Genomic DNA, 12,516 nt, shown 5'->3' with positions numbered 1-12,516 from the left:
CAATGTTCAAAACGCCGAGAACGAAGGAAAACTGCACAATAAGAACGCCCTCCGAGGTATCATGATCACAAACACCCAGCATCAAGAAAATATATATAAAAAAAAAATATCAAACAACTAGCCGACGGTCCCAACCGTTGACTAGAGCCAGCTCATCAATGTCTTCTTTAGGCGGCATTGAAAGTGACTGAAATGGATCAAAAAGACCCATATCCTCCGGGCGGCCCGAAATATCGCCGAGTGACTGCAGATTGTCCTCACTGCTCATACTTTCCCCCGAGTAACTCAATACGCTCTGTGCGGTATGCTCCTGGTGGGGCGCAAAGTCCCCACTGCTGGCGGACCACGACTCGGGTGATAATTTGACCATATCGGTCGGGGAAGGAATGGCGAGCGTGCCATCATTGGGCTTCCGGTTATACTCAGCCGTGATAGATGCAAAAGGTCCGGGGTCTTCTCCGCATTCCTTGCCACCATATATTCCAGTGAAGATGTTTGAATATCCCCGATCCATATCACTAAGAACATACTCCCAATCTGCCATTGTGATGGCGCCATTCGTGGCATCGGATGGGGTTGAGCTGGAGAAGTCTCGACTGTAATCGTACCCCGTAGATGACATCATGTGAGCATCCGAGGAAAGATCCAAAGAATGTCTAACATTTTGAAAATGTTGTGGGTTCGACATATGATCCTGTTGTGGAGGGGGTAGGCTGTTCCAACTAGGAGATCGAAGAGATTGAGCAACGTCCGGGACAGTGGCGCCCGAGACTGTATTCCGTCGTGAAGGTGAGGCCTGCTTAGCTTGGTTTCGACCCATGCCGGATGAAATACGAGATTTGAGTGATTGAAGATGCTTCTTCGGAGATCTGGATGGTTTATCAGGAGCTGCCATCGCATGTGCTTGCTTGTCGAATGGCATCAAAGTATTAATGAGCTGACCAAATTCAGCAGCCGCTGCAGTCGACTCTGCTTCCAATTGCTGGGCCGCCGTGGCGAGGAGTTTCTGACTCTCTTTTGCCAGCTTGCTATCGCGCTTTAGGCCCATGGTCTGCCACAGAATTCCAAGGCCAGAGAAAAACAACAATTCTTTGCGGTTGAAACTAAACGAGAGACACAGCCGCCGTTCATCAAGTAGTTGCAAAATTTGAATGGTATGCTTCGAGGAATCGGCCAATGCTAGAACTGATCGAGAACGCAGATTTTCGTCGGCGAAACACACGGCAGGGCGATGAATCAGGGAGCGGATGAAGAAGTACACAAGAGACTGGGATAAAATTAGCATAATGTTTGATCCGACCAGCTACGTGGGGAAACGAACCAAAAGGGGCGAGCGACTGCTTGTCACATTGGTGCTGGGCTTGTCTTGAGAGAACTCAAGGCGAAGGTGAGGAGGTAGCGTTTGGAGCCATCCATCCAACTGCTCTGTCACAACACGCATCTTTGACACATAAATTTTATAACCAGCTTTAGAAGGGTACAGGTCCTCCAAAGCCTTGTTCAAAATTCGGGAGACCCCGAAAAGCGCAAGGGCACTAGAAAGACGGGTGGACTCGCCAGGGAGAGTTGGCAAAAAGCCGGTCTCGGTAACGTACTCGTCATCGACATCGATAGGATATTCAGTCTCAATATCAGACTCGCGCAGAAGAACTGGCATCCCCGTCAGAGCAGACGTGAAGCGGTCAAGCACATATTGACACCAGAAAACTTTCTTGTGGGTTTCCGCTTCCAGCGGGTTCGATGCCTCGACATTTTGATGAAGTCCAAGCTGATGACAAACATCCACAGCCAGAGCACGATAGCGCAATAGGCTGCGGTAGTCGGTCTTAGTCATGCAGTAAACCTGGGCGAGAACGAGACACTGTAAACTCTTCATTGATGTTTCGCCGGAAAATGAATCCACGGGAGTTGACCAATTCTCCTCAAAAAAGGCAGGGTCTTGGTTAGTTCTTGACTTTAGGGCAGTTAGTAGATGTTTCAATTGTGCACAGGTATTTTAAGTCAAGGTCTCACTCACACTCGACGAAAGAGCCGCAATTCCGAATATCAAATTCAACTGAGCCATCATATGAACGTCGTTTCTCAATGAGTCCGAGCCATTCAGATACTGCTCATAAGCCTTCAAAATGGTTGGACGATGCACTGCCGGGTACAAAGGCGCCCATTCTTGGAAAAATATATTAATAAGTTGGTCGGATACCAGACGAGGTGGAGTCCTGATAGGCTGGTTGAGCATGCCACGAGACACGGGGGGAGACAATTTTGTCAGCGCATTCGTTGCAAGTTTCGCTGTCGATTTTCCTTGGCTCAACAAGGCATCCGTCAGTACCCCTATGATATTTTTGAATTAGCTGGATATATTCGTCCTGAAATAACAGGATAGACCATACCGGCAAAGCCTTGAGTGCTGCATAGGGCGGTAAAGGGATTATCGGAAGATTGCATCGGAGATTGGCGAGCCACTTTTTCGACCTCAATGACGCCCTCGTATTCATCCGGGGTAGATTGAATTGTCGTGGATGTGGAGGGGGATCGAATGGGGGCCGCGCGTTGCGATGGCGAAAAAGAGTGTATCCGCGACAAAACGTCAATCTTCTCGTCTTTCTCGTCTAGCAAGCCCTTCAACTCTTTCACTTCGGTTTCCAGAGCGCGCACTCGCTCTTCCAAAGACTCAGTATATCCTCGAGGGAAGGCCCGACGGCTCAGTTTATCGCTCGTTTTACATTCGAATCCGACATGGGCGCATTGTGTACAGCATGGTCGAATACCATCGCAGCGGATTTTTTTGCTTCGACAACGGTCACAGGCTTGGGCGATTCGACTTTGTACGCCTGTGCCGCCGACCTTGATCACTTTCATGGGTAAAATTCCGGGCATTTTTCGTATCGACGTGGCAGGCGCACCGGCCGCCTCGGTCACTGAAGTCGTTGAGGGGGTTTCGATATGATGATGAGTAGGTGAGTGAGTTGAGGTGGTTTGATTTGAGGTGGTTTGTCGTTTCGTTGTTACAGGGAGGTAGAGGTTTTTGTACAAATTTGAGGAATGTGAAACGTTAAAGAATATGGGGGATTTGGGGGAGGGGAACCGAAACCCGATGCCTGGATGCTGAGTCAGTGTGGGGAATTTTGCTTCCTTTTTGGCTTGTTTGACCAATCAGAATTCATTAGTTGCAGGTACCGTCATGTATCTCATGTAATCGCATGTAATTGCATTGTAATCTCATGTATCGGCTGCAAAGGTTAATCATTTCCCTCCTTTTGCTCTTTGTAACGTCTCCACTTATGTCCAAGGATCCTCTCAATATCTTTTTTTTTTCTTTTATATTTCGACATTTTCATACCCTCTTGCAAACCTGCTGTACTCCTGTTCTTCAATATGAAAGTTCTCTATTTCTGTCACGCTGGAGATCGTGGGATCCTCCCGAGGCTCCCCCGGACTCCACAGTTTCCGTACCGGTAAATTGCTGACGAACATGGGGCACAAGGAACTCACTAGTTAACCTAGTGAGTTACAGAGTCCAAGACTTTTTGATTACGCATTCGACAAATGAAACGAGGCATTCCATCCGTTAGAAACTTTATTCCTACCGTGAAATCCCATTCTCTTGATCATCACCCAAGGTCCTTGACTCCTTGGAGCTGTGACATGCAGGTTTCCGTATCCGATGTTCCTCTTCCGAAGTCATTTTGCCTTTGAGGAATTTGTTTGGGTCACCGATTCAACCCCGCGCATGTAACGGATGACAATACTTCGGCTCTTGGCCCCATATCTTCTCCAAGAAAACCACCAAAATTCCCAAAATTCCCAAATTCCCAAAAAAGGGGGCAACTGATGACTTAGTGGACGGACCTCCGTGTCTCGAGCAGTAATGCACTATACCGTCTGTACTCCGTACAGCACTATCGATCCCGTCTCCGAACTTCGCCACTATCAACCTATAAACCTTAGCGAAGGTTTTCCAACCATTGCTCAGTCATCCGAAACAAGTGGCGAGATCGCTGTTTACTGCAACAAGAGGAAAAACAGAGAATATGCATGAATTTTGAAGGTTTACCTATGCAAAGGTTCATGACAGCCAAGATTATCTGGTTCTTGGGTCAAATCAGCGCCATGGATTAATCATAAGAGACGGGAAATTCAGCCAAGGTTAGACAGCTCTGAAACTTGATCTGTTCAACTGCGAGTTTTTCCCGAGACACCGAGAGAATCGCGAAAGCTATTGAAATCCACGGTTAAGAGAAGGTTCCCCCCACTTAAGACCCACACCCGTAACATCCGGCTCGCAGGCGATCTTTTTTTCCCTGCGGGGATGAACTAGTCAGGGTCCTGCTGATGTGTTCATTCTTTGTTCATCTTGTCAATACTTTACCATTTGCGTCCAAAATGACTGCCGAAATCTAATACCGAGCAAAATAAGTGTTGGGCTTGTACCATGGATGTGGTGAACACTCTAAATGACAGCCCGTTCTCGTGGATTTGGAAACATCTTGATACAGAAGATTCCCGTGACTTTGTGTCCTGAAAACAGAATTCTATCGCATCATAGTGACCACGGCGTCCACATCAGAGCTTCCTACACAGAGGATTGTACAGCTGTAAGCTTTAGTTGAAAGCCAGCCCTAGTTCTCAACCCGCCCTAGGTTGTAGATCACCTCTCAAACCAACGTCATAGCCTGGAATTTTCTGATCCCAGTGGGATTCTGGCCCAACTCTCTTTTTACAGGTACTTATGTACTCTGTAATATACTGTAAATGTATTTGATGGCGTTGAATTCCGCGTTGACTAGTCTCCAGACTACGGGTTCGTAGGGTGGAGATGTGGCTTCGGCTTGGGCCAAAGATCTTGCGGGGTCCGTTCGCCTGATTATTTCGGTTCTTTGCTGAAATGCATGATCACCACCTGGGTACTTGTTCCTTTTTGAGTTATTGGATCTATGGAATGAGGCTGTAGCTATGGCTGGTTTATGAGAAATCCTCAACCTCCTCTGTTTGAGCCTGCTCAAGGTAACTAGCAACAGTCTCAGACTTCACCAGCTCATTTTTCTAAGTTTCATTATTAGCGCAGATCATAATAGTGGAGCCGTTCTTGGCTTTGGGGCACGTTATGTCGGGGATGACGCCTTACCTGTTCCGTGAGCTTCTCAACTGCATTTCGCAATAATGTGGCTTCGAGCTTCCGTAGTCGAAAAACCATGTCGAAAATCTCAGGTCTGAACATACTTCTCAGCATTGCCGGGTCTTCACGGACAGCTTCCAAGACTTGGGTTGTCTCAAGTAGAAGTATCAATTGCGATTCAAGACGTTCAAGTACCAGAACAACTGCACGGAGTCGGAAAATATCTACCAAGGGATCAATGCTAAGATGATGAATGAGCTGATCGGACGATGGAATCTTCTCGCCCTTCCAATGCGCTTCTAACTCCCTCCCTCCGTCGGTAGTTTGTGCGATCCCAATTTCAAGTCCGTCTTCTTCATTCACGCTTAACCACCAGACCAGTGGACTATCCCAAATAATGTTTCCCGATACATTCAATGATGTCAGACTGGTAGTCGCCGGGTCTTGAGAGGCATCCGAAACCCGGATTCCAGGAGTATCTTTGCAGATCATTTTCTTAGCAACGCCAAGAGGATCAGCCTCGGGAAAATTCATGTCTAGCATGACTTGGGTCGTTTCAACCATGTCACCATCTAGAAATCCATAGGAGAAGATCATCTCCGAAGCAGCCTTTTTATCGCCGTATCTAACCCGGATTGTTAGTCTCTGTTTCAATGTTCAAATTAAATTGACCGCAACTTGAATACTGGAATAATTACTTACGAGATCGTCACTTCTTCGCCTGTTTGTAAAGTCTTTCCAAGGCGCAATTTCAAAACTGCGTTTCCTTCAGAATCCGCATCATAGAGTGCCGTAACTGCGGTGCCCGCCATATGATTGACCATATCGACACATGGCACCATAGAATGCCCACTCCCCGGTAGATCCAGCATGCGTGATCGATACGCCGCATCGACATATCTCCAATCCTCAAAGGTCAGTCCATCTGGACTTTCGGCCCACCAGCACTGCTGACACCAAGCGACGTCTTTCGTGTTCTCGTGGAAAAACTCGAATTCTTTTTGAAGCGAGTTCCATTTAGCATCTACTGCAGCCTCAAGAGAAGTTCCCCGCAGCAGCTCCCTTTCCTCTTCAGACCAAAAGGTGGGCAAAGAGAAAGAAGACGGCAGAAACTTGATATACTCAGTCCAAGGATTAGAGACTCCGATCCGCCGTTGCTGTTGCGGACTGTTGTGTGTGGCTTGAACAAGAAGGAAAATCATGATTGCACCTCTTGCTGTCTGTTGAATAATCGTTAATTTATCATTCTTTTTTTGAAGGGTGAGAGTCGTGTTTTTTTTCATACCCTGCCAGAGTCCCCTACTGCCTCCAGTACTTCGCGGAGATCCCGGTCAGATTTGGAGTAATCATACACTGATTCTAATGATAATACCAAGTCCCGTGGGATCTGGAGGAGGATCTGTTCGTCATCGGTATCGTTGGACCTATCTGCCGTGGCTATGATCGCGTTGCCCTTGTCTGTCTCAGAATCACCCGAGTCGAGTTTTTGTACAGCAACGCCGTTTGTAGCAATACCATTCAGCCTTAACCAGGCTAGTAGGGAATCTAGTGGAAGGTATTCCCGCTTCATTGTGTTGACTTGATAACCTCCAGGGCTGTTTGGTGGAGAGTGTCTTCTGTCCAGGTAGAATCAGAGAGAAACAGAATATACTGTTCGTTATATTGAGGCTTTAAAGGCTCTATTCCGTGGCTTCGATGAATGCCAATTCAGGTTGTCCTTTGAAGGTATTGATGAAGCTGGCTCAAGCGGCAAGCTCAATCGCGGACCCGCAACGGTATGCTTAGTAAGCCATATATTGTCGGTCCAAAAGAATAGATGTCCACGCGCGAGCTTGCTGTAAATTACACGGTGTAGACGATAGAGCACATGGAGGCAAAAAAAGGAGAGGAATTTTTCCCAGTATCTAAAGGAGACATGAAAATTATTTGCATGTTTACTATTCCCAAGCAATCATCTCTTATTGTCGAAGGCGAAAAGCTCTTATCGATAAGCCTGCTTAGGTGCCATGGCCCATGAATGACCATTGGAAACGTCATAATCTTCAGGTAATTCAAAGTTTCGCCCGCGTAACTATCAAGGTAAAAGAGACTCGGGGATTTGAGCTCTTCATACTATATTCCAATGTCCCAAAACTTGTGAGCCTGTCGCAAATCGACCATGAAGCTACACACCACTATCGCCCAAGCTCGGCCCTCTCTTCTACTGAGAAAAGCCTCCTCCCAACCAGCTTTTCTTGCACTCGGTGGCGTACGATATGAATCCGTCACGAAAAAGTGGGAAGGCAGCTCAAAGGATGATCATTCCACTCAAAGATCTAAGAGAGGAGACACATATGACATTCCGTCAAACGCAGCCGCCTCGGCCATGAAAGAAAGGCAGCAAAATGAAGGAGTCGCAGACAAGACTAAGTCACAGAGCACAACACAGAGAGGCGGGTCGGAATTTGGCAAAAAAGCCAAGGCGGAGCACCCAGCAGCTCCAGAGCCCATTATTGGCATGAATGATGAGCGGGCGCAGGTGAGAGCCTAGATACTCGAGTCCTCTTGATATTGAGTCTTTGAATGCTGATTAAATTTCACCATATAGAAGGGCCATTGACTTTCTAATAAATGATGACTCTGTATTTTTTGTCCATTTTTCTTCCTGTTCATATTTTGTCATAGTTTCTATGAATTTGGAAATATAAGGGTCGACCTTGACCCACTTCCCTTTTATCGCTTTTCCTCTATGTAGCTCGGAAGTTGGAACCACCCTAACCTTGGAATTGGGAGGAAGGCTTATTCGGAGGGGAAAGGAAGATGCGTCACTTTGATGGCCGACACTTGCAGAGAAGATCCAGAAACAACGACATGATCATTCCGACACTGCAAGAAGCTGGTGCCTCGATCAATGGACCAGCCGAATACAGCCGGCAAGACGCCAGCACAAGTAAGTACCCCAGCCTCCAGGGCTGGAATAGGCTACTAGCTACTCAGCAGGACTAGTTCAATGTTAGTAAGCCTTCCTGTACTTCAGGGCCTAGGTTCACGCTTATATGTACACTTTCGCTAGACCTGACCCAGTCACCAGTTCTCCTAGAGCTTAGCCTCTAGTTCGTCATCATTTCCTCCGTGCCCTGTTCCCAGTACATCTTGACCAAGAGCATAAGGGCGTCCTGGGTCTGAGGATACCCATGGCCGTATAGTCGGGTTAGATCATCAAAAATGGCAATGCAGTTATTCATAGCCTCTCCCGCCGCCCTATTAGCCCTATACTATGTATAGTTGAAGGTACTCAACCCCAGTACATTTCTCTGCCTTTTGATTTATCTATTTCGCGTATACCGTTCATGGAGTAGCTATGTTTTACCGTCCCACCTTGAACGTCAAGATCTGATTTTGCAGATTAGCTTCCCATGTCTGAAGAGCGAGATTGAAAGAACTTACATCGTTTTTGCCAACTCCAACCATATCGTCCTCCGATACTCGAGTGCCCCCAATTCCTTCAATGTAGGAAATAGGTACATCGCCCATCACTTTTCGGGCTACATCACCCACTGTGCTGTTTCTGTGGCACGTTAGAAATTGATTGGTTTCGCCTGTCATAGTCACTTACTTCTTGACCAAAACACAGTCGCGGAAGACAGCGCTTCCATTACCAGAGCCGAAGGTTGCGACATTCCGTACAGGGAAAATGGGCACCAAACCCAACACCTCTGCCGCTCGTGAAAGACATTGTACTACACCTGTTGATCCGAATCGATATAACACCATATCTTTCAAGTTTTCCACGCGACTATTCTCACATTTAGCACGAGAATATTGTCGTTTTCATTTGGTCAACTTACGTCTTCAACTTTTCATCCATTTCTTTCAGTCCTCCTCCGTCCGGATCACCCATCTCAATTAGGTCTTCCCGTGTATCCACAAACTCACTGCCTTCAACATACTTGATGTATTCTTGTTTAGCGAGTCGTCGAAGGAATACCTCTGATATAGCCGAGCAAAGTACAATGCTCTGGGGATCTTGCATTTTGGCAATCTTGCTGACGTTCTGTTTTTGGGTTAGTATAGTCCCGTATTGTTTCACTTGGCTCAACTCACCTTGTCCGCATCCGGGTGATCGATCTTGTTCAACGCAAACACCGTTGGGAACTTTTCATCAATGAAAGCCTCAACCACGACCTGGACGGTCTCATCCGACCAATGCTCCAAAGGCTCTTTCAGATTCAGCTTGTCAAGAGTTCGCGCCACGATTGATGAGGTACTGCCGTATCCTGAGAATTGACCCTGTAATGTGTCGACGGGGTTGCCCTCTGTGTTATGTGTTAATGGGAAATCCCGCGTGTGTTGAAGAGGTTCACGAACTAATTGCGATATGTCTCCGTCTGATAGAGCCCCTGAATTTCACCTGTTAGGCCCATATATACAACTTGTTTCCGGAGGTCAATGAACTCACCATTTTTCCATCAAGTTGCCCAACACCCATCGTACAATCTCTCCTCGTAGCCATTCAATGTCTACTGAGGGATCATATCCACGTGTCGCCTTTCCCTCGGCGTCAGTCGTACCACTCGCGTCCACCACATGAATCAGCGCATCCGCGTGTCGCAGGTCATCCAAGAATTTATTTCCCAATCCTCGACCTTGGTGTGCGCCTGGGACAAGTCCGGCTACGTCCAACAATTCGATAGGAACGGAGCGCCGTCCCTCATTGCAGCCACCGTAATTCGGCGCACATTTATCTGAGACACCGTGTCGCAAACAAGCGCAGTCAATTTGAAGGTATCCGATAGCTCGCTGGGGATCGATTGTGGTAAAGCTGGCGGGGTCAGTAATTGGCGCATGATGATAAGCGGTGGTTCATTGCAATGTAAACGTACGGGAAGTTGCCTGTTGGGAAATAGGAATCGATTAGCACATGCAAACAAGGCAGGCGATAACGACAAACTGACCAACTTTGGATGTCGCATCCGTCAAACTGTTCAAGGTCGTAGATTTACCACTTGATGGCTGCCCCTCACATGGTTAGCGGGGTTTCGTGAAGGTGGAAGTTTTGGATCGCGAACCTTGCCAACCAATCCGATCAATGGATCTCGAGGCATTCTGACAGATATTTAATCGTTATGGGTCAAATGACCAACAATTCGCGATCTCTCTACACGCACAGCGGCACAATCGGTCTTGACTTGCGTTTGCGATAAGCAACATTTTCTGCCAGCCCAGCACAGAAGGCGGTGCTGATCAAGGTCGATTGATTTTAGTAATCATCCAAGATTAGTAGACTTGGCTTTTTTCCTTACAAGTTACAAGCACGTTTTTACAGCAAAAAAAATGAATTTGCATTTAAAAAATTGGACAAGCACAAAACCTGAGCTCTAGTGCAGTATTATCTGTGTGGCCAGCTCTTCCTTCGTTATTTCGATGTATCAGGACTCAGGACTCAGGAGTCGGGGTTGAAATGCGGCTCTAAGGTGGCCAAGGGGAAGTGATAATTAAGTCCGAGCCCCTGACTAAATCGACTTCCAAGCTCCTATAACTTAGTATGTATGGAGAACTACTTCACGTGCTACATGAATAAGCTTAGTCGGGATCAATCGACCAGGATCAGACCTCAATACTTTCTCAATCGAGACTATCGATCAAATTGATCAGGATGCATCGAAAGTTGAATGAACGAAAGATGGTCCAGCGAAGCGGGGGTCATGACATAGAAGCACCGTCAGAGACTCGAGAGATTTTCTACGAAAAGCACGCTCTACACATGGGTCATGATAGGAAAATCTCCATTTTTGTCATAAGTTACACTTAATAACACTTGATTATATGTCGATCAGGGAAATGCGACGTGACCCACTGCCCCATTGGTCTCGCCACCAGTGATCCTGCGCCATGACGCTAATCGAAGGTTGAAGAGCTCGGTCGACTTACGGACCACACATTCTAGAAACCGGGCAGAATCGTTTCAACAAGTTGCCAGAGTACAATTTGTTATCTCATGCTGGTTTCGGTGGGGAACTGATGGCATCCATGGCGGGTATTGCCATAATGTCGTCATTCAGAAATAAACGTCACAGAGAGAGTTTCCGCCTATAAGAATCGCTGTACGGCCGGCCTCATAGATGCATATATCAACCACCAGAAAGTTTTTATCTACTTTTAAACACCAACTTCCTTCAATTCTTCTTTCCTCTATCTACCAACAATTTTCCCATATTTCTCAAAATACATCCATATCCATATTCCAAAATGTCCGACGCTACCTTCCACACCACTCGCCAGGATCTCCGCAAGGAAGAATCCAAGATCTCCCAAAAGCACGGTGGAAATGTCCCCGCTGACTCTGATGTTTCACAAATGAAGGTGAGAATCAATCCTGTCTCTGCTACAAAAGAATTCGGCTAATGATGCATCAAACTTTAGTCTATTATCGATCAAAACACCAACAAGTCGAAGCAGATTGACGAGACCAAGGCCAACCTGCCTCTACCAGACCAGCCCCCAGTTGCCAGCGATTGGAACTCGGCTGATCAGCGCACTGTGAACGTCGGATCAGGCGGGATTTCGGGCCCGATTTCTTACGACCCCAACAGCGGATTAGAGGGTTCTACTACTGCTCAGAGCAGTGTCCGTGTTGACGGAAACGCATTGCATAAGAACACCGCTCCTGGAAATGTTGGCCGTCAAGCTACCGAGGGCCTCGATCACTTGCCTTCTGATGCTACTACCCGTTAAAGAGTTAAATGTGGACTACAGAATCCAATATGTATGATAGCTATTTTATGAGCCATGGCCCACCTGCATGGATGAATGAATAAATTTCATAGCGATTTGACCTTAATACCTACACCTACGTAACAATCTTGCAAAAACAAAGACTCCCAAGTGGCAAGATTATCTCTTCAATGTTCCATACCTATACCTACTTTGAATATGGATGTTTCCAGCTGCCTGGTTACATAAAATCCAATCCATGGAAACAAAGTTAGCGTCTTATGGTTTTTTTAAGGTTGCGGCTTCGCCGTCGAGATGCTTCGAAACAACGAGCCAGGTTTGCCACAGCCGGCTTGGAAAAATCAATTGTCCAATCAACATAGAGACTAACACCAAGAAACCTCACTCGTTCTTAAATGGGAATTATTACATTTCCATTTACGTTTGAAACGTGAGCACGGAATCCCCAATGAGGCAAGAGTCGATGTTTGCAGCGTTTGTTCGAGAATGTTCTGGATTTGACGTCAATCTCCAACTTGATATCATCTCTGCCCAGTTTTGATCACGCCAGCATCGAGGAATCTGATGAACCTATGACTCCTCAATAGAATAAGCGCGTTAAAACTGGACCCTGGTGAAAGCAGAGATAACAAGTCTGTCTTCCAAAAGCAGGCTGGAGCTCCACTGTTCCTTGTCTCCAATGTACC

The 12,516-nt window shown here is 46.8% G+C and overlaps 5 protein-coding genes across 5 annotated transcripts; 2 read left to right on the top strand and 3 right to left on the bottom strand.

The window, feature by feature from the left end:
- Window positions 1–109: 109 nt before the first annotated feature.
- Window positions 110–2,877, bottom strand: facB (C6 transcription factor FacB/Cat8; the record flags this gene model as incomplete). Its single annotated transcript, XM_057170338.1, has 4 exons — window positions 110–1,267; window positions 1,322–1,954; window positions 2,018–2,331; window positions 2,391–2,877. 4 exons carry the CDS (start codon window positions 2,875–2,877, stop codon window positions 110–112), a joined length of 2,592 nt encoding a protein of 863 aa, XP_057016070.1.
- Window positions 2,878–4,962: 2,085 nt separating this feature from the next.
- On the bottom strand, window positions 4,963–6,686 carry N7466_010948 (SET domain-containing protein; the record flags this gene model as incomplete). Its single annotated transcript, XM_057170337.1, has 4 exons — window positions 4,963–5,043; window positions 5,126–5,741; window positions 5,819–6,336; window positions 6,402–6,686. 4 exons carry the CDS (start codon window positions 6,684–6,686, stop codon window positions 4,963–4,965), a joined length of 1,500 nt encoding a protein of 499 aa, XP_057016069.1.
- A 588-nt stretch (window positions 6,687–7,274) lies between these two features.
- Window positions 7,275–7,715, top strand: N7466_010947 (uncharacterized protein; the record flags this gene model as incomplete). The annotated part of the gene is made up of 2 exons (XM_057170336.1): window positions 7,275–7,634; window positions 7,704–7,715. 2 exons carry the CDS (start codon window positions 7,275–7,277, stop codon window positions 7,713–7,715), a joined length of 372 nt encoding a protein of 123 aa, XP_057016068.1.
- A 490-nt stretch (window positions 7,716–8,205) lies between these two features.
- On the bottom strand, window positions 8,206–10,200 carry N7466_010946 (Ygr210 GTPase family protein; the record flags this gene model as incomplete). The annotated part of the gene is made up of 11 exons (XM_057170335.1): window positions 8,206–8,365; window positions 8,466–8,488; window positions 8,543–8,663; window positions 8,712–8,891; window positions 8,944–9,149; window positions 9,200–9,411; window positions 9,464–9,495; window positions 9,555–9,917; window positions 9,979–9,988; window positions 10,051–10,108; window positions 10,165–10,200. 11 exons carry the CDS (start codon window positions 10,198–10,200, stop codon window positions 8,206–8,208), a joined length of 1,401 nt encoding a protein of 466 aa, XP_057016067.1.
- A 1,144-nt stretch (window positions 10,201–11,344) lies between these two features.
- On the top strand, window positions 11,345–11,830 carry N7466_010945 (uncharacterized protein; the record flags this gene model as incomplete). The annotated part of the gene is made up of 2 exons (XM_057170334.1): window positions 11,345–11,458; window positions 11,519–11,830. The coding sequence occupies 2 exons, from the start codon at window positions 11,345–11,347 to the stop codon at window positions 11,828–11,830; spliced, it is 426 nt and encodes a 141-aa protein (XP_057016066.1).
- Between the last annotated feature and the right edge of the window lie 686 nt (window positions 11,831–12,516).

This window comes from Penicillium verhagenii (assembly GCF_028828195.1).
Source record: "Penicillium verhagenii strain IBT 33310 chromosome Unknown utg000012l_segment0_segment0, whole genome shotgun sequence".
Lineage (NCBI taxonomy): Eukaryota > Fungi > Ascomycota > Eurotiomycetes > Eurotiales > Aspergillaceae > Penicillium > Penicillium verhagenii.
This window is presented reverse-complemented; position numbering and strand designations above follow the sequence as displayed.